A 19,653-nucleotide genomic window follows, 5' to 3' on the forward strand; every position below is an offset into this window, starting at 1 on the left:
GATAATATTTATAACTTTAACGAAACCGGTTTCGCTATAGGGTTAACTGCTACTATAAAGGTTATCATAAGGAGTGAATATACTAGCCGGAGATAGACTTCCGCAAAGCCCGAAACCCGACTCGACCCTTTTGAGGGTCGAGTCGGGTTTCGGGCTTTGCGGAAGTCCACTACCCCCCCTCTAGCTAGGGTAGTGATTAGGACCTAAACCCCCCTTTAAATTATATCCAATTATAAAAGCAAGCTTTATCATTTAAAGCATTACTTCGTATAAGATCAAATAGCCCTCTTAAGTCCTCTAAATTCCGCTATAAACTAGGTTTTAAAGGCGTGTCAGTGTCAGGGTGCGGGCTGGCAGGACGGTATGATTGGAGATGACTGGTAGGAACAGGTCATAGCAGATCAGATTCCACTTGACAGGTACAGGCAGGGGCAGGCTATTATACAAGACGTAGCTCGAAGAGCTACAACAGGATCTAGAACTGAAGTTCAGATAAACAGGTCGGAGATCACGTGCCGGAATCTTCCTCTTACTAAGCATCACGGTTCGCACCGTGACAGTTAGATCACTATACGATCCGCCGTACTTCTCGAGAAAGAAGTAAGCGAATTACGCGCTGTCAACAAGAAGCAGAAGCAAAAGCGTACTAGATTCCGGAGGCAGATACCTACTGAAGAAGGCCTCTTAGTTCTTGAAGCTTCTTAGTTGATTACTGAGCCGGTTAAATCGGTTGAAGCGCCTCCCCCCCGCTGGCAGAGAAGGCCTTCGCCACCTTTACAGCCCCGAACGAGTGCATTACCAACATGCGGGTTATATAAAAATCAGGGTCATAAGAGAAATGTATGTCCAGAGAATAGATCATTTTAGTGTATTTAATTTAATGGAGTTTTGGTTGAGTTGTATGTATTTGAAATTAGTAGGTTTGGTTGGGGTGGCCGGCTCGCTTGTGAAATACGTTATACATCGAGAGGTCAGGCGTGACTCCCTGGTGTGGAATCTGATTGATACATAACTGCTCAATAACGGTCGTTAATCTTGATTCAAGGCCCATTGAATCACTCCGGAGTGGCAATCATGTCTATTTTCGAGTTCAGGACAGATGCTATCTATACCCGCGAAGATTTGACCAACCTCTGATGGCCAAAAACATGAGGCTTGTTCCCGAAGTCGTTTACCGCGCTTACGACTGCAAAAAAGACCTTTGATGAGGTATGAAATAGTTGGATGAAGTTAATTGACTAGGCGGAAATGCTCACTCAAAGCTCAAAATTGCTCCTTGGGTGGTGGCCAAGCAATCTTTACCCAGCCGGATCAGACCACTTAAGAGGATCCTCGTTGGACGACTATTTGAACCAGTGGATTTGGCGGTATGAATAATTGCATTTACACTTGTGTACATATAGGTACTATGTACAGAGCATAGTTGAGGTAATTGTAAAATGAGAGACAGTAAATGTTCAACAAGTAGAGCTTATAGGCCTCTCTATAAGATCGTATGTTGTAGCCCTAGTTCAACATGGATATCCTGTCTTCATGGATCAGGAAGCCTTAAACCAAATTCTGGAAGGAACACCACTAGTGTTCAAAAAGGCAGCTGCAATTTCAGCCACCAACCTGGTTGCAGTGGTTTGATTTTTAGAAGAATTTAGAGATGAGGATCAGTCTAAAAATGACACCTACTGGACAAAGGTGTTAATGATCAAGACACTCCTACATTTGCTTGTGGGATGGATTGATCTATGCTGAATATGAATGTGAATGTGTTGTTTTTCCCTCTTACCTATCTTTATGTTGCATATGTTATATTCATTGGAAGTGTTGTCGAAGTTCTAGCCATGTCACCGTCCTCCACCGCCCTCTTCAGGCGGTGACATGGCCCAGATTAGGACAAAAATGACAAGGCAGAAGCCGACAGGTCGAGCTCCTGCCTTAGGTGTCTCTTCCCGCTCTGCCCCGCAGATCACCCGAAGGGGTTCAACTTCAACTTGTCTCAGTTGCTTCTTTTCGACGCGTGTTCATGTCAGGAGAGCTCTACTTATGATGTATCCTACATGCACTTTTCAGGAATCCTGCAGCCTTAACTAAGCTCTGAGCTAGTTTACAGGTCTCCTTATCCCCCGCATCTCTTCAATGTTGGGATTCTTCGATTCAATCTAGAAAGTCTGCTCTTAGGGGTGACTCTTTTCTCCACCCGCAAGAATGAGTGGCATCCATCGGTTTTTGACGCGTCGCGACCGGCACAATAAGTTGAACAAGCAAAGCAAAGAAGAGGTATGCGCACGTAGAACTCCTTGATGATGCTTTTCAACAAGATCTCAGACTGGCTAATCCTCTGTACTTCTAGGCATCTCGTATACTTTCACGTCCTCCATTCCAAGGAATTTTCAAGTCAGAGACGACTCTAGCAGAAAATGATGATCATGATAAGAAGGTATGGCCTGAGTGCATTGGGGTCAGCTTGCACCTGTCTAATATTCCAAATCCACACCTAGGTCAAAGCCCTCGCCCAACGAATTAAACAACTTGGAATCACTGCGTTAGAGGAAGAGCATATGAGTTATGCATTGAAAACCACGCAAGGCGATACAGAGAAAGCATTTAGCCTGCTACTTCTGCTAGAGGACTCCATCGAAGGAATAATCAGGAATTACACACCCAACACCAAGCTCTTAGGCGCTGAGAATCGCCACGGAGTCACATGCTATTTGGACGCCTTGTTGTTCGCCATGTTTGCGCGCCTTGATTGTTTTGAGGCCATTCTCTATAAATCTTTTAATGATGAGCCTCGTCGAAAGCTTGCAATCCTTCTGAGACTATGGGTGAATCTGCTACGATCAGGGAAGCTTATCACCACAGACATGGTTAGTTACAATCCATGTGGCTGTCCGTATCTTTCACATCGGTTATTAACTAGTTGGCTTCAGACAAAACACCTGCAGGATGCCCTAGCAGAATGTGGCTGGGAAGACGCGGCCAAACTTCAGCAACAGGATGCCTCAGAAGCATTCACTTTCATCACAGAAAAGTTAGAATTGCCACTTCTCACTTTGAAGATGGACATCTATCATACTGGAAAGGAGGATGAAAGTGACGACCATAAGTTCGTCAATGAGAGACTTCTCGAGGTTGCCATACCGCCCGAGCCAACTGATGGACATTCACTCACACTGGAAGATTGCCTGGAAGCTTACTTCAATAACATGATAGAAGTTAAACGACACATGGAACGACGTAACACCACTGGCTCTATCAGGTCGAGGGACTCCCTCTCCATATCCAAGGGGTCCACGTCACATGTTGAAACAGTGGAAATTGAGACCACACCCACTATGTCTCGTGCTCAAACAAATTCACCGCGCGTTGAAAAACCAACCCCTTGGTCGTCATTCAGTGAGTTCAATGAATCCCTCGAAGCATGTCGGACACCTGGTCGACGTGGCAGTATTGTTCGTCAGCGGTTCTTTCCGGATTCAAATGACAACACGAACGCCAGGGATCCAAATCCGGAGAAAGATACCAGTGAAAGTACACAATCGCGAAGGGGTTCATACAAGAAGGAGGTAATGATGCCTGCGTGGCAATTTTTTAGATTGATACGTATGTCATCACCTTTCGTCCTGTTCTTTGACTTTTGCGTGAACTGATCTGATTCTTGCTTAGCGTGGTATACCGACAACACACCAACAAACGATGCGCAAGTTGCAGCACATTTTTCCTCAAAACGGCCGATTCTCGGGATGTGTCTGAAACGTTATTCCTTCTTGCCAGACGGGAGGGCAGTCAGGCTCAATACACACATTGACATACCAGTTGAGATCGGCCTGCCTCACTTCATCCAAGATGACAACTTGGATGCGAATGCTCCTATCTTTGGGAGCTTTAAACTCTCTTTGCAAGCTCTGGTTTGCCATAGGGGTAACTCGGTCGACTCGGGGCATTACATTTCCATTGTTCGAGGTACCAACTGCCCCAATACCGGCACTCCTATCACCGCTGGCCCAGAAATCCCTGAGACATCAAAACACTGGATGCGCTTCGACGATCTCGCCGCTGAGCGAGTGACACTGGTTGATGTTGATCACGCATTGAAGACTGAATCGCCTTATCTTCTGTTCTACCAAATTCTTCCAATCGGCGAAGATCCATCTGCGCCCAACATTCCAAACCCACCATCATCTCGGGCGTCAGAAAGCAGTACACTAGGCGACCAAACAGACTTCAGTCTCGAAGACTTTACTTCTGACCGACCTAGTGTTGAGGTTACCGGGCCATGCGAGACTAGTGCGCAAACACTAGCCAACATCGCAAGGCGATCCAGCATAGCATTTTCAGAAACCAGCAACTCGGCCGGTCCTCTGCCGCGCTCTATTTCGTCCTCATCGCCTGGGCTGGCACCGATGGAGGAAGGAAGCACAAAGGGAATATCCCTCTCGCGCCGTGGGTCTCGGTCGGCCAAGAGCAATCCCGGAAGCCGCGCTGGCAGCCAAACAGGTGAAAATAGAATCAGTGCCACTTTTTCACGCTTTGCTGAAAGACTCAGTCGGGATAAAATTAGCAATGACGGATTTGCCGAGAAAAATGAAGAGGATGAGTCTGCATTTGAGATTGATGACACTGTGGACGACATGAAACTTGGGTCAGCTGCTCTTGAGAATAAGGAGAAGCGCGGAAGAGGCCGAACGAAGAACCACGAGAGGAATAAAGGGAAATCCAAGGAGAAGAGCAGGATGTTGGATCGGGAATGTGCAGTGATGTGAGCCAGGCTGGTGATGCCAGGATTTCCCTTTTTTTTTTGAGATACCCAGTCTAGCTGTTCCTGTTTCACAATGATACCCATGGTGCATGAGCGGAGTGACTTTGGTGTTTGTAATTTAGTTTGAAATCAACAGGGGCCTATAATTATTGTGTCTTTTTTGCTGGGTCGTGGATCTGCCTACGGAGTAATGAGCATTTGCATGGATGTAGTTCTGATTTGGTGATCCAAAATCTTGGCCTCAGGCGTCAAGACTAGTAGTGTCTCCGCATTCCTTGAACCTCACGGACCCATTCCATCCTGCATTAACTCGCAAAACCTTCGACTTGCCTCAACTCTTGTATAAGCGGCATGACATAGCGCCCCTACAGCTAGCGCACCATGGCGCTGGACGGATCCAGCAGTTATGTTGCTCCGAGCAACTTGATGGAGCCCTCGAGCTCTTCCCTCCCCATGTTCGACGTTGAACGGGTGCAGTTGGCCTTCTCCGTCGCTGCGGACTTCGTTGCAGCGCAAGTCGCAAATAATGTACTTGTGCTAGCCTTATCAACCAATCGCATCCTCCGAATAGATCTTGACTCCCCTGAAGATGTCGAAGGTAGGTTTCCGAGCCTTCCCCGCAGCAAATGCCACCCGCGGCATACTGTTATAACCTTGCTCATGAATAACAGACATTGATCTGCCCAAAAAATCCTCGGAGGTTGGTGTGATTAAGCGCATGTTCCTCGATCCGTCCGCTTCTCATTTGATAATCACCACAACTCTCGGTGAAAATTACTATCTCCATGCCCAGTCACCGTCGCGACAACCAAAACCCTTGTCACGATTAAAAGGCGTGTCAATTGAAAGTGTTGCTTGGAATCCATCTTTACCCACCGCTTCTACTCGTGAGATCCTGGTTGGTGCCACTGATGGCAATGTCTACGAGACTTATATTGAACCCTCCAGCTACCGGCAGGAGAAGTATACCACGCCGGTATACCAAGTGCCAGGCGCCTCTCCGGTGGTTGGAATGTCAGCGGAACCGGTGTCCTCCAAGACTGATCAAAGAAGGGTACTTTTGGCAACCTGTGGGAAGTTGCTGCATTTCGTTGGCCGAACAGGAGCCTCAAGGCATGGGAGGGAAAGCGGCGTGTATTTGGAGCTTTTCCAGCGCGAGATGCCAGTGACTCACGAACTTCCAAACCCGTCTGCGTCTGCGCCATCTTCGCTGGTCATTTCACCCACGATTTCAGAGAGTAACCAGGCCGAGGGGTATGCCGAAAAGCAGTTTGCGTGGCTCAGTTCTGAGGGGATTTACCATGGCCCACTTACGTCGGAATCTCCATTCAAGACCGCAAATATGCTTGCACGCTCCGTGTTTCCAGCTTCAGAATCACCGCGAGGAGGACGGAAGTTGATACAAGACCCCATTTCTGCCGTGACTCTGTCACAATGGCATGTCCTAGCACTTGTTGGGGGCAGGGTGGTCGCAGTCAATCGTCTCAGCCAGGAAGTTGTCCACGATCAACCCGTTTTGGAATCTGGGCAAAGTGCCCTGGGCCTCTTGACAGATCTCTCCAAAAACACATATTGGCTCTTCACCAGCCAGGCCATTTTTGAAGTTGTAGCAGGTGAGGAGGACAGAGATGTCTGGAAAATCTTTTTGAAAGAGCAAAAATTTGATGGGGCCCTTCAGTATGCCCGAGGTGCCGCCCAGCGAGATGTCGTCATGACTGCATCGGGTGATTTCCTGGCAAGCAAGGGTAACTTCCTCGAGGCAGCCAAAGTATGGGGCAAGAGCAGCAAAGGGTTCGAGGAGGTTTGCCTTACCATGATTGATCATAAAGAGTATGATGCTTTGCGGAACTACCTCCTCTCCCAGCTGGCAACATACAAGAAGGCTTCGCTCATGCAAAGAATAATGGTTGCGAGCTGGCTTGTGGAACTGTTCATGTCAAAGTTGAATTCTCTCGATGACAATATTGCCACCAAAGCCGAATTGACAGAAGGCACAAGCCCTGGAGAGATCAAAGATCAGCTTGGCAGCATCCGAGCTGATTTTCAAGAGTTTGTGAACAGCTACAAGGCAGACTTGGACAAGAAAACAGTATACGACATTATTAGCAGCCACGGGCGAGAGGAGGAGTTGTTGTTCTTCGCAACCGCTACGAATGATTACAACTACGTTCTATCGTATTGGATTCAGCGCGAGAAATGGCTGGAAGCCCTGAAGGTTCTGCAGCGGCAAAGCGAAGCCGATGTGTTCTACAAATACAGCAGTGTGCTAATGACACACAAGCCGACGGACCTGGTTGATATCCTCATGCGACAGACAAACCTTGATCCTGAGAGGCTGATCCCCGCGTTTTTGAACTACAACAAATCTGCTAGCGTCTCCTCCCTCAACCAGAACCAAGCCGTCCGGTATCTGAATTTTATCATTGTCAACCACCCAAATCCATCCGCAGCAGTCCACAACACCCTGATCTCAATACATGCCTCCAGTCCTTCATCATCTGAGGCTGGACTGCTTACCTATCTCCAATCGCAACCGTCATCCCCACCCCCATATGATGCAGACTTCGCACTTCGCCTGTGCATTCAAAACCAACGAATCCAGTCATGCATTCACATTTACAGTACAATGGGACAGTATCTACAAGCTGTAGAGCTAGCCCTGGAGCACAAAGACATAGAACTCGCCGCGATCGTTGCGGACCGCCCGGAGGGCAACGACAAGCTCCGCAAAAAACTTTGGCTCCTCGTTGCTGAGAAAAAGATCCGCCAACCGGGCACCGGTATCAAAGATGCGATTGAATTCCTGCGCCGCTGCGAGCTGCTCCGCATCGAGGACTTGATCCCATTCTTCCCCGATTTCGTCGTCATCGACGATTTCAAGGATGAGATTTGTTCTGCTTTGGAGGACTACTCACGCCACATCGACTCGCTTCGCCAGGAAATGGATAACTCGGCCCTGACAGCCCGCCAAATCCGCGGTGAAATCTCCGGTCTCGATACTCGCTACGCCATTGTTGAGCCGGGTGAGAGGTGCTGGATCTGCTCGCTACCCGTTCTCAGCCGTCAATTCTTAGTCTTTCCCTGCCAGCATGCTTTCCACAGTGACTGTCTGGGTAGGGAAGTCTTGGATGGCGCTGGGGGCAAGAAAAAGTATATCCGAGATTTGCAGGCGCAGCTCAGCAGTGGCGATGTCTCTTCCTTGCGGCGTGAAGAGATTGTTAAGGAATTAGATGGACTAGTCGCTGAAGCTTGGTATGTGTCCTTCTTGTCAACATCAGTAGTGTATCTCACTGACCCTATTTCCTCACAGCATCCTCTGCGGTGACCATGCCATCAAACAAATTGACAAACCCTTCATCGCCAAATCGGAGACGTCCGAGGATTGGGCTCTCTGATGTGCATCTCCCATGTTCGCCATGGCATGAGGAGTAGTGCTCAGACACCTTTTTTGGGTTCGCCTTCGCTTTCCGCAATGCCCTTCTTTGTTTGAAGCAGGCGCTACATGATAAATGAGGCATAGCCCTCGTATATAGACATAGCTGTACTGAATGTGATTCGGATCCACACATTAAATTGTACACACTTGAAAGAGAAATAACGTACGTGAATACAGGAGATACACTGTGAATAATCTACCCAACTCCATGCGCAAACAAAACAGATTCCCAGAACATGGGAAGGGACACAAGTAACACAAAAAATACACCTACCCCATAAAAGCGCAGAATCCCTAGTTCTCAGGCCACAGATACCGCAACAGTTGCAGATCCTGCGCAACGGCCGGACTGTGCGATGCACAATCCTCCAAAAATACCAACATCTCCTCATTCCAGCGTTCCCAGCCATCTGGCAGTGTCTCGCGGAGACGGGCACTTGGCGAATGGGCTATGCAATAGAAGAGCAGGATTTGACCAAAGAATCTTGAGCGAAGAAAAAGTCAGCTCAACTCATTCATACATATTATTATAGTAACATCTAGACGCAAAGGGAAATATAGAAGCCACTCACTGCGAGCAAAAAGCAAACTTGATCGGAATACAGCTCTTCATTTTCCGGAAGATACCTTGAGTGATCGGCCAGTCCATTGCATTCTGGAGACCGCTTCGCACTTGCACCAAGTCTTCATCTGTTAGAAGATGCGGGATTCGGAGAGCTTTGTATAGATATGGGCGGCCGATGTGGAAGCGCGCGATCATGTGTCGGCCCTTGAGCATGGCGTCTGTTACTGCTATTGCTGGGGAGAGGGGTTGGTTTGGATCTTTTTGTCTTGGTCGCGGGGAAGATAGGTGCGCTGGAGATGCTATTGAGGCGGATGGAGAGGGGTGGATGGAGGGGGTTGCTGGAGTTGGGTGGGAAGAGTAGGGGGCGTTGTTGAATTGGATTGTTGCTGGGAGGTTGGTGCGCCATTGTTCTAGTTGATGATGCAGCTCAGTGTTTATTGCCGGTAGGGGGAAGGTTCCCGAGTCCGCTAGATGGTGGATGAGTGTGAGAGGATGGAGTTTGGCTTTGAGGGAATGGCAGGATAACTCACAGTAGAAGTAGAGGGAATGGCGGATCCGCGTGAGGATGATGCGGTGGGCTACCTGAGCCAGGAAATGATATTGGAAGTATGAGTCGTCAACTACGCCCGATGAGGTGAAACGGGTTGAGGCGTAGCCGGTTGTTTCAAAGCCGATGAATTTTGGAATTGGGACTTGTTCTTCGAGACGGGAGAGGCCGCTTGATGGGAGGTGCAGCTCTTGGACGAGAATGGTCTCGTTCATTAAACAGTTCCAGAATACACGGGATTTCATATCGCCTTCCCACTCGTTGAAATTAACATTATGGCTGCGTACGAGTCAGAATCATCCTAGACGTTTGAAATTTATAGGGCAGGACTCACTTCGTCAACATTGATAGACAGCAAGTAGCAGCGCGAGAAATCATTGTCCAAGAGTCCATCGGACGGGGAATCTGGCTATAATATACACTAAAAGAAGATGAGTATCAATTTTCACACAGGAGGAAGCTTGGGGCATGGATCCATACGAGGAAAGAAGGTAGAATTGGCAACTTTGGATATCATTGTCGCACATCAAGAAGCCGATACGTCGCCGAGCTTCGTTGAAGAATCGCAGTCCAGGCTGCTCTTCGTAAACCACGTTCATCCATTCTGGGGGTTCGAATCGATGGCCCTGAGCACCTGGCAAAGGATAGTTTCCTTCTTGGTGGGCGAGCACAGCGAGACAGCCCAATGCTAGCACGTTAAGCACTAGACAGCTCTCTAGGTTAGACCCAAAGCCACTCTCGATGGCGGAGCCAAGAGTGAAGGAAAAAAAGAACCCTTTGTCCATAATCGGCGTGGAGGGGTTAAAAACACTGAAGAATGCATCCGCCAGACCTCTGATCATTGCTAACGGAAGTACTTCTAGCCAGTGATCACCCGCTTGTAACGGATATGGACTGGCAAACATCGGCAGCGCAGGCCGTGTTGATTCCAATTCAATGACATAGTTTTTCCCGAGCATTTCGTAGGCGGCTAGCAACTGCTTTGGGAGGATCTGTCTTGCTCCAGGCCAGACTATGACACCGTGCTGACTGAAAGAGATAGAGATCCGGCCTGCCGAGTCTGACTTTGTTTGATTCTCTTCAAATTCAAAGTCATCTCCATCCCCAGCTGCCGCGGGTGTGAAGTTATCCCCCATAGGGGGCAGCATTGATAGAGGCTGGTTGCCATCACCGCCGAAGGCAGGCGATAGCTGCGTCTGTGGTTCATGAGTAGGAGGACGAATCTGGCTCCGAAGAGACTGCAGATCACTCAAAATAGAAGTTGGGATGTTTTCTAATTTTGTCTCCAGTCGATGAAGAGTGCTCATGATCATTGTGAGAGATTGATCGCGTCTGTAACCGTATCAGCCATTGAAACAAACCCCACCGAGGACGACTTACTTTGAAGATTTACGCTCATTGTAAATACATTCTAGGCCAAGTGACTTACATAGTCCACATCTTGGCCGTGATTCGTCGCATCTCGTCTTTTTCAAACGACAAGTCTCACACGCCTATTACTGGGGGTTAACGGCCTCCGGACGACACGGTCGCGTCGTATAGTAGAATAGGTGAAGCAGTGAGACCACTTACAACGGTAGCAATAAAGTTCCTGGGCTTCTTGGAGGGTCCGGATGATTGACCGTGCTCTTCCTCGCCCGGAGAGAGCAGGTCCTGAATGTGCAGTAAGCCATTGTTATCGGGGTCGGATGACATATGCGCGCCTGCCCTGGACTCCTCGAGCGACCGCTTGCTCATTTTGCATCATCGAGTGACTTTCTCTTGCTGCATCCTCGGGGTTTGATATTGAGTCGGTCGTGGTTTTTTTTTATCGCGGAGCACTGAGGGTTCTCGGCCAATCAGAGGCCATCCTGCTATGAATCATCGTCTCCGTCGCGACTTCAAGGGGTGGAATAAATCAATCTACGATGCATATGTTAAGGTGTATAAGCTCTTGATCTATGTAATTTTTGGGTAGTTCGCATATCCTTGAAAACAAAGTTGACGAGATGTCTTGGGTGATCAAAGATATATGTTGTAGATGATAGTACGATAATATTCTTGACCACTTGGGAAGTACGTGAACATTACACAGTAAGGGCCTTTCCTTTTCGGTATAGGTACTGGAAACAAAACAGAGTGGAAAATTCCATCGACATCTACGGAGTGGTAAAGTACCCAGCACAATCTGTCTCAGGTACGGAGTACTCCGTACGAAGGTCGAAGACAGACAACCAGCCTATGTGATCCGCCTACGTGGCCATGTGTACAATCAGGTCCACATCATGTCAACAGCGACGACCTTGTACGGAGTACACCGTATACCTGGAGTCAGTGCTGATTGTTGAAGATCCACTGCTGGATTCAATGTTGGACTAGACCTAACTTCAAGGGACAGATTGTGAATCCGTTGGCCGATTCCCAATAGGACCATGGGCATTGCGGTTCCATTCGCCACATACTCGAACGACAAGACGCATCGCCAGGCCCAAATAAACACCGAGTCTACGGACTAGATACATGTGGAGCTCAACAAGGACCTACCCAAACCCAAAATCCTCCCTGTGTCGTAAATAGAAACAAGAAATGACTCCCAAAGGTCCAGTTGGTCCTGCCAGGTCTCCACCCGACTCATTATTTGAATGGGTCTCTCAACGTCACTCAGGTCTTTTTTTTAAATTACAGTGTTGATAGTTAATTTAAGTGCAACAATAACCCACCTTGAGCGGAAAGGGGGAAATCAGGGTGGAATGACGTTGACAGGACCCCGTGGAATGTGGCGTGGGATTCAGAGGCCGAGGACGGTGATTTGGTTATGGATTCTACGTTGCCACCTATGTTGTATCTTTTCGAGCTTGGGCTAAATTCAGATGTATAGTGTTCTGATGGGTACTCAAATGGAACATACCAAGTCGAATCGAGTCACAGGATGCGACAGTAAGCCACAGCAACGGCGCTGTCAAGGGCAGATGTGCTGCACCTCATAGTAGGCAATTCGCCAACCCCCTGCCTCCCCGCAGAAAAGGCGATCGATTCTCTGTAAGGCAAAAAAAAAAAAAAAAAAAAAAGGAGGGGAGATATGCCCGGGTTGACTCGGCAACGGTAAGAAGAACTCGACCTGTCGAGAACAGACTGACACAGCATGAAAGTTCTCTCGCACAATGCGCCCCCCCCCAAAAAAGCCTCAAACAATAAGGACCCTTGCATTAACCTTGGAAATTCCAATCTTTGATTTCTTTTCCTGCAGCAGCGCGGAGTCGTACACGGAGAAAAAGAGACCTACAGGAGGCTGGGATCGCCCTACAATGTGCTGCACCCATCGTGCAATGCAAATGCACGTTGATGTCGTGAAGGGCACATGTATGTTGTAGTACTCCGTTCTCCGTGCTCCGTAGTCGCACGGGCCATATGCAGTGCACCGGGTCCTTCAACGGATCCTCAAGTCCTGAGCGTTCACATATGGACTGGAAATCTTCAAAGGGAATGAAAGCTTGGGCTCTGCGTGTCTATAGAGTGGACGAACGAAGGGCTCGTCATGATGTACTCCGTAGACATGTTTAGTATCATATAGGGGAGAAATTAGATTGACATTCGAGAGTAGTCCAAGTGAGGAAAATCAGCTGAGACCAAAATCCGGGGAAGTGGTCCCTCAGTAAGTGTTTTAATTACTCTGTTCTCCCTCCTGTGACTTGCCAAGTCCATTCTCCATAAGCAGGATCTCATTATCTCACATAACCTACACAGTATACAGTATGCATACTACTGTACTAGTTCCCTGCTATCATACCACACTAACTTCCACTATCGGACTGACCATCCTAAGAGGACCCTTGACCGTCTAACATGGGATCCAAATTCAGAACTCAGATATGACCATGGGAAATGACGATCGTGCGGGGTATGGTATGATAGTCCATGATAATCAGAGTCGATGATGATTTCAATTGAACCTTGGACTATGTTATCTTGTTTGTACGGAGCGTGTTGTTCCGAGGCCTGAATATGACTCTTATCGTCCCTATCGGAGGATACTTCCACTCCATCGCCCCGATTCGTCTTGTACTCGGGAGCGTGCTCCGGAGACCTGATAAAGCAATTCGGATCTCATATCTCATATCGTAAATGCCGCATTCGGAAAAATAACTCCAGTCCCGGTATCATGTTTATCATTACATGTTACATTGTGTTGTCATGGATGTGGCTGTGTACGCAAAACCACGCAAGCTAGAGCAAGCCCAGAGAAAAGACACGTTTCAACCCATCTCTAGAGCCGGGGCTGATAGGACAGTTATAGAGAATTAATCGCTGGGGTTGACTCTTACACGTTGATCGTTTAGTTCTAGTGCGTGAGCAACGTTAGATGACGAATTCTTTCTGTTGGGAGGGTTTGATGTAGACTAGGCTACGGAGTAGGTGTTTTTGTTTTGTTTTTTTTTTAACCATGCAGCATACTGTGTACGGATGTTGTTTTTAAAGTTATGTGTTGTACTCAGGAGACTGCATGAAAGGGAAAGGGAATGATTATCAACGGAGTCAACTGCAATAGCTGATAGCTGATGGAAGAGGAGGAGGTTAGGACCAGATACTGAGCCGTGCACATCGCCTTTCGGCAGATCTCCCTGCAATACCCCATACAAAGTGGTATCTTGGGTACACTGTAACTGAGTGCGATAGAGTTGATTTGTTTGGTACGCTGCACCTAGGGGAGATTGTATGTTGTACCGAAAGGCGGTGGATTTCTCCAGATATGATGTACCGCCCAACGATTCGATTGGAAGGGCTTTAATTTTTCCGACAGACATGGGGATAGAATGGGGTGATGGTCCGGAGTACACACAAAGTAGATGGGACATCGCGTGACGCACAGGAGTTGCCGGAAACCGAAGTCGTGCCACATATCATCAACTCTATCGTTTCAAGAGCCTGGATACTATGTACTTCTGAGCATGCTTTTGAATGGAAAAAAAAGTGCATATATTGTACCCATCAACCTGAGACCTGCAAGGTTTGACCTCGCAGGGTGCAGGAGGCGGTCAAACCTGACCTAAGGCCAGACCATCTGGGCAGCGAGGGCGTTTCCCTTCACCGCTTGACAGGGCTGCGTGGGTGTCTGAAAGGTGGTTGGGACTCGTGACAGTTGGGAGTACGCTCCACTCCAAGTCAACATACAACATACGTGTCTTGTAGTTTTTGGATTGAGAGTCTCCAACGCCCCATTGCTGGTACTGGAGGCACATCAGTAACTGGGTCCGATCGATAGAACAAACTCTCGATGTTTCCCGCTGATAGACACATTTGCATCAGACCCCGCAAACCAGATTGGTTTAGCATGGGTCAGACGAATCTTGTCTCATAAATCCCGCGCGGCAAAGAATAACGTTAATAATGCAGCAAGTGGTGTAACTGGCAGAGACTTGGAAAATCCAGGGTGGTCCACACTATCCGAAACGAGTCGCGCCGTGCATGAGTACCTGCGGAAAGGGTACCTTCCTATAGGCACAGCACACCGTACACCATAACCTTCGACGGCAGAACTGAACCCGACTGCAGTGGGTTTCCGGGGTGAACCAATCAGAAAGGATCACGCCATTCCACTCTATCGCGTCATGCAGTCTGGAAATAGTGGCCAGATAATCTATTCTGATTGGCTGACCTCCCCAGAATTGGCTGCGCAATTGTACGCATTGGGAGTAGTGCGCCACCCTGATCCGCCTTCGGCCGACGAGACTCCAAGAGCAAGAGCTGCCCCTGCTGATAACCGTCATTGTGACTGGCCGGTCTCTGAACCAGAGTCTCGATAATTGTGGGAAACAAGGTCGAAAGAGTGAAATCTGAAAGATAGGACTGGGTACATGATGTGATGGGCCGACGATTCGGGCAATCAATGGAATTTGACGTTATCGCGTTATCGTCGACACTGATTTCGACACTACAATCGAGATCACGTAGACGATTGACGTCTTTTTGGATAAGGAATGCCTGGAAGGTTCATGAAGCTTGGAGAGCCTAGACGATTGGTGGTCAATACCGGTATGCATTCAATACGTTACCAGTTTTCCCGGGAGACGGAAACGGGCCAAGGACCTTCGGGCGTCAGCCAAAATTGGGTGGGCAATGCGGATCATGCGGACGAACCGCCCATGAGTGAAGACTTGTATTTTACGGTATCAGACAGTATGGCCAATCAATTTGCCTCTCCAATTCCCCTCACGCCTTGACAACACCTCTCTCTCTCTCTCCCTGGCTCCTTCTCTCCCCTTATACCATCAATTTCCATCTTCCCTCGTTCCCTATCATCTTCTCTTTCGCTCTCCTATATTCCATCTTCCTTTCCGCCTTCCTACCCTTCCGAATCCTGTCTCAGCCCATCACTTATCCGTCACCTTTCCATCACTTCCAACTCTTCCAAGGTTACCAGTGCTTGCCATTTCATCAAGACTCTGCCAACCCTGAACCGCCTGTTCTCTTCTATCGACAACTTCAAGCTCCAAGATCGGATCGTGATCTATCTTCGGCAGAAGAGCTTTTCTTTAGCTTCTCCATTCTAAACCCCTTTTTCCTTGGTCTTCCGGATCCACCCTGAGCACGGGTGACTCACTTCCATCAACTCGACACAAGGGTCCCAACACCGGTCTGTCGGACTGCCATTGTGCTATCAATATCCCCACTCTTCGTTGCTCCCATTCGAAAGTGTTCCTTCCGTTGTGGGCAATCGTACGTTTCTTCGGTTGAGCCTTGTCGTAAGAGCACTTCCGTATTTTCATACCTCAGGGGCAACCTGGCATCGAGTACCTTCACTTTTCCAACTTGGATTAGAAGGGTGCTCTACCGGATCCCTGAAGTCGCCCAACCAACTTCCCCCCAACAATACCATCTGGCCTCATGACTCACTAATCTCAATTATCTTCAACTTGAGTCACGGCATTCAACCTTGAACCCGGTGTTCGAAGGATTCTTTCCCGTTTTTTTTCTCCTATACATCTTTGATCTTTTTCCAATTACGATATTACGCAGCGCTTCATCTCGACTCTCTTCGATTCACCCGGTATCAGGCCGACTTTCACACACTTCTCCATCTCTCTTTGACATATTCGTGTCGTCCACCTGGGACCCCTTCCCGTTAACCAACGAAAAACGACATACAAATGAGCACATAACGGTCTTTACCAATTTCCTTAGCGTCAACAACCCTTCCAGGGTCCATTCAACTACGCCATTGCGCCGTCATTCTCTCCTCTTTTCATCTGTCCATCACTTTTCACCCGTACATTTTCTTTTTATATGACATTTTGCGCCAGTCAGGGTTTCTTCTTATCACCATATCCTGATAACACTCAACTCTTCTTTTCGCTCGTCTCTACTCCTCTTGAGATCCCGCGCCTGATACTTCTCTTCGTTGTTCTTTAATTTTCATTAGCCTGGTTGCTTTTTGCTTGTCCCACTTTTGACGCATTCTTGAGACGCTTAACTGTTCTTTAAAGCGACTCATAGACTTGTATTCACTTCATCTCTTTGTTGGAGCATTACATCTGTCCCTTCCCCCATTTCAACTCATCTCTGCATCCGTCCTTTTTTTTGGGATCATCAAGCCAACATGTCGACCATGGAGTGTTTGAACGAAGAATTCATTGAGGGCCAAACCTTGGATGGTCGCTTTCGAACCGTGGCCCCTCTTAACCATGGGTCTTTTGGAATGGTATTCCTTGCCACAGATACCAAGACGGGCCAGGATGTTGCGATTAAACGTCTAACCAAGGTGACCTCAACTGGCTCGGATGATCGCTCCGAAGAACTCGAGTGTCACCGACGGTTTGGGTTTCATCCGAACCTGGTCAACTTGATCCATACATTCGACACGGAGACTCATAAATACCTTGTCTTGGAGTACTGTGCCAATGGAGATCTCTACGAGGCTATCAGCCATAATCGTGGTCCACTGGAGACCGAGCACGTTCGGGATTTCATGCTGCAGCTGATTAGTGCTGTCGACTTCATGCATGCCAAAGGCTTGTATCACCGTGACATCAAGCCGGAGAATATCTTCCTCACACAGGATGGCTCCATGAAGCTAGGCGACTTTGGTCTCGCTACGCAAGACTCGTGGAGTTACGAAGCATGTGTTGGCAGTGACCGGTACATGGCCCCCGAGCAATATGATCCGACAATGACGGGATACTCCCCCGCTAAGGCCGACATCTGGTCTGTGGGCATCTGTCTATTGAACATTCTGTTTGCTCGTAATCCTTTTGTCACCCCCACCGAGTCCGATGTCCTTTTTGCGGATTATGTGCGCGATCGCCAGTCACTTTTCGACATCTTCCCGAACATGTCGCAAGACACTTACGAGGTTTTGACCCATGCATTGGCCATCGACCCATCTAAGAGGTCTTTGTTGGAGGTGCGCGATTGCATCAGCCGCGTCGTATCTTTCACCACCGACGACGAATCTCTCGATGAGTTTTGCACCGAAGATCGCGAGGTGGTTGCTGCCAGCGCCAACCGCGAGCCCCTTCGCACCCCGTCTCTCCAAAGCCCTTTTATCAACCAGGGAGATTCTTTCCCATGGGCAAAGGCGCTCCAGACAAGCCCCCCTCAGGCTATCCGACAACTATCTGTCATCCCGGACAACGAGAGTTATACCGAGGATTTGTTCCCGGCTTCCGAAGCTGCGGGTACATCCTGGTTCTCGTCTCACATGGAATCTCCATCAGTATCTTCTGTTTTCGACTCTCAACTCAATGAATCCTTCGTCTTGCTCAATCTTCGCAAGCGTGAGGTTCCGACTCTTCCTCGCTCTGATCCCGTTTCAATTACTGGCTCACTGCCGTCACATGCAACAAAGCCCCTGCCTTCTTTGTCGATGGTCTTTGGTAACAAAGGTGCCGACAAGATCTCAAAGAGCTGGTGCGACATGTGGGACGAAGAGGAATCCGAGATTGAGGATCTTGCCGTTCTTCAACGACGGGAGCAGAACTCTCGCAGCTGGAGCCAAGAAAGCCAGGGAGCTACCCTCCCAAGATTGCGCGAGCCGGACTCCGCTTCTCTCATCCAGCGCTCTCAAGGCCCAGATGTGGATCTGAAAATGGAACCCAATGTGCTGGGCGATCTTTCCCTGGACGAAGACAGCGACTCGAGTGCGTCAAGCAGGACGCCTCGCCCCTTGCGGAGCTCGCTAGAAGAGCCGTCTAGTACCGACAAATGGTCGATGCTCGGTGACGTGCGACGCAACTACAAATCGGAGGACGCATCGCGCAAGTGCAAGCCTCGCAAGTCGCGCGAGGTGTTTGGTCCCAAGAGCGTTGCTACCAATGCTCGGCGACACGACTGGGGTCGAGGCACTTGCGGATACAACCAGACCAAATCCAAGCCCGCGTCGCCCGTGGAATCCCGCCGCCGCCATTTGCTCGAACGGCAGGATTGGCGCAGCAACGTCTCCAACACCTCCCTTCCTCCCGATTACGGAAATAGTGACGACGATCTCGATCTCGTTGGTGGGTGGCATGATGCTCACTTCTAGGGTGCTTGATATTCCCTTGCACTTTACTCTACCCTTACCCTACTCTCCCCTCATGTTGATGTCTGCTTGCATGTTTCGATTCAGTTGGGAAAAAAAAGTTCAAAATAACCCACGTTAAATTAATGATCCGCTCTCTTGTCTTATGTCTCTTTGTTCTTGGATTGAGTGTTTCGTCTGTTTCCGTCTTATCGTCAATGGTGTTTTGCCACGTGCATTGCATAACCCCCGGTCGTCCAAACTGTTTTTTTTTTTTTTTTTCCTTGTACAACATCAGACCGGGGGTCATGAACACTGGCGGAGACAACGAGTACGAAAAATCACAAAAAGGTTAGAAGGCTGGTTCGGAATGCGCTGGCGGATATTTGATTCTGTATGGGAGGCTTTCGCACACCATACGAACTACAGGGTTGGCGTGGATTCTTCAGGGAAAAGGGTGGCCTGAGTTGCGGTGAAGCCGATCTGTTCTGGCATTGTGGTGCCTTGGTGAAACTACCGCGGCCATTTTCTCTTGATTGTGCTATACTGTAACTAGTTATATGAGACAGTGAAAAGGGAAAATTGATCATCATCCGCGAAGATCTGCGCTCTCTGTAAAATCATTTAATGAATAGTCTGTACGTTGTAGTTGTAGTCTTCATTAGAATTGTGAACGTTGTACTCCGTACTTCCTAGCGTGCTCCAGTTGAAAGGCGGTCAGAGCCCGGTGCTAGGATGCCACCGGTCCACTTGCACCTGCTGTTTGTTCCACTTGGTCCATTTCTTACTGGAGAGACCGCCATTTGTCGCCAAGCTCGGCTTTACTTAATCGCAATCCCTCGCACTTGAAGCAAGATACAAGAATTTCACCAAGTCTACT

General features: G+C 48.6%; 4 protein-coding genes across 4 annotated transcripts; 3 read left to right on the plus strand and 1 right to left on the minus strand.

Annotated features, from left to right (window-relative positions):
• Window positions 1-2,199: 2,199 nt before the first annotated feature.
• Window positions 2,200-4,757, plus strand: Pdw03_7339 (Ubiquitin Carboxy-terminal hydrolase family protein; the record flags this gene model as incomplete). Its single annotated transcript, XM_014678509.1, has 5 exons — window positions 2,200-2,271; window positions 2,345-2,431; window positions 2,493-2,861; window positions 2,925-3,597; window positions 3,661-4,757. The coding sequence occupies 5 exons, from the start codon at window positions 2,200-2,202 to the stop codon at window positions 4,755-4,757; spliced, it is 2,298 nt and encodes a 765-aa protein (XP_014533995.1).
• Window positions 4,758-5,134: 377 nt separating this feature from the next.
• Window positions 5,135-8,148, plus strand: Pdw03_7340 (Vacuolar protein sorting protein DigA; the record flags this gene model as incomplete). Its single annotated transcript, XM_014678508.1, has 3 exons — window positions 5,135-5,351; window positions 5,425-8,005; window positions 8,064-8,148. The coding sequence occupies 3 exons, from the start codon at window positions 5,135-5,137 to the stop codon at window positions 8,146-8,148; spliced, it is 2,883 nt and encodes a 960-aa protein (XP_014533994.1).
• Window positions 8,149-8,483: 335 nt separating this feature from the next.
• Pdw03_7341 (Fungal transcriptional regulatory protein, N-terminal) lies at window positions 8,484-11,038 on the minus strand (the record flags this gene model as incomplete). The annotated part of the gene is made up of 7 exons (XM_066101629.1): window positions 8,484-8,673; window positions 8,762-9,221; window positions 9,285-9,580; window positions 9,636-9,722; window positions 9,782-10,633; window positions 10,682-10,794; window positions 10,874-11,038. 7 exons carry the CDS (start codon window positions 11,036-11,038, stop codon window positions 8,484-8,486), a joined length of 2,163 nt encoding a protein of 720 aa, XP_065956712.1.
• Window positions 11,039-16,874: 5,836 nt separating this feature from the next.
• On the plus strand, window positions 16,875-18,797 carry Pdw03_7342 (Serine/threonine protein kinase, putative; the record flags this gene model as incomplete). Its single annotated transcript, XM_014678506.1, has 1 exon — window positions 16,875-18,797. The coding sequence occupies one exon, from the start codon at window positions 16,875-16,877 to the stop codon at window positions 18,795-18,797; it is 1,923 nt and encodes a 640-aa protein (XP_014533992.1).
• Between the last annotated feature and the right edge of the window lie 856 nt (window positions 18,798-19,653).

Source organism: Penicillium digitatum, chromosome 2 (assembly GCF_016767815.1).
Source record: "Penicillium digitatum chromosome 2, complete sequence".
Lineage (NCBI taxonomy): Eukaryota > Fungi > Ascomycota > Eurotiomycetes > Eurotiales > Aspergillaceae > Penicillium > Penicillium digitatum.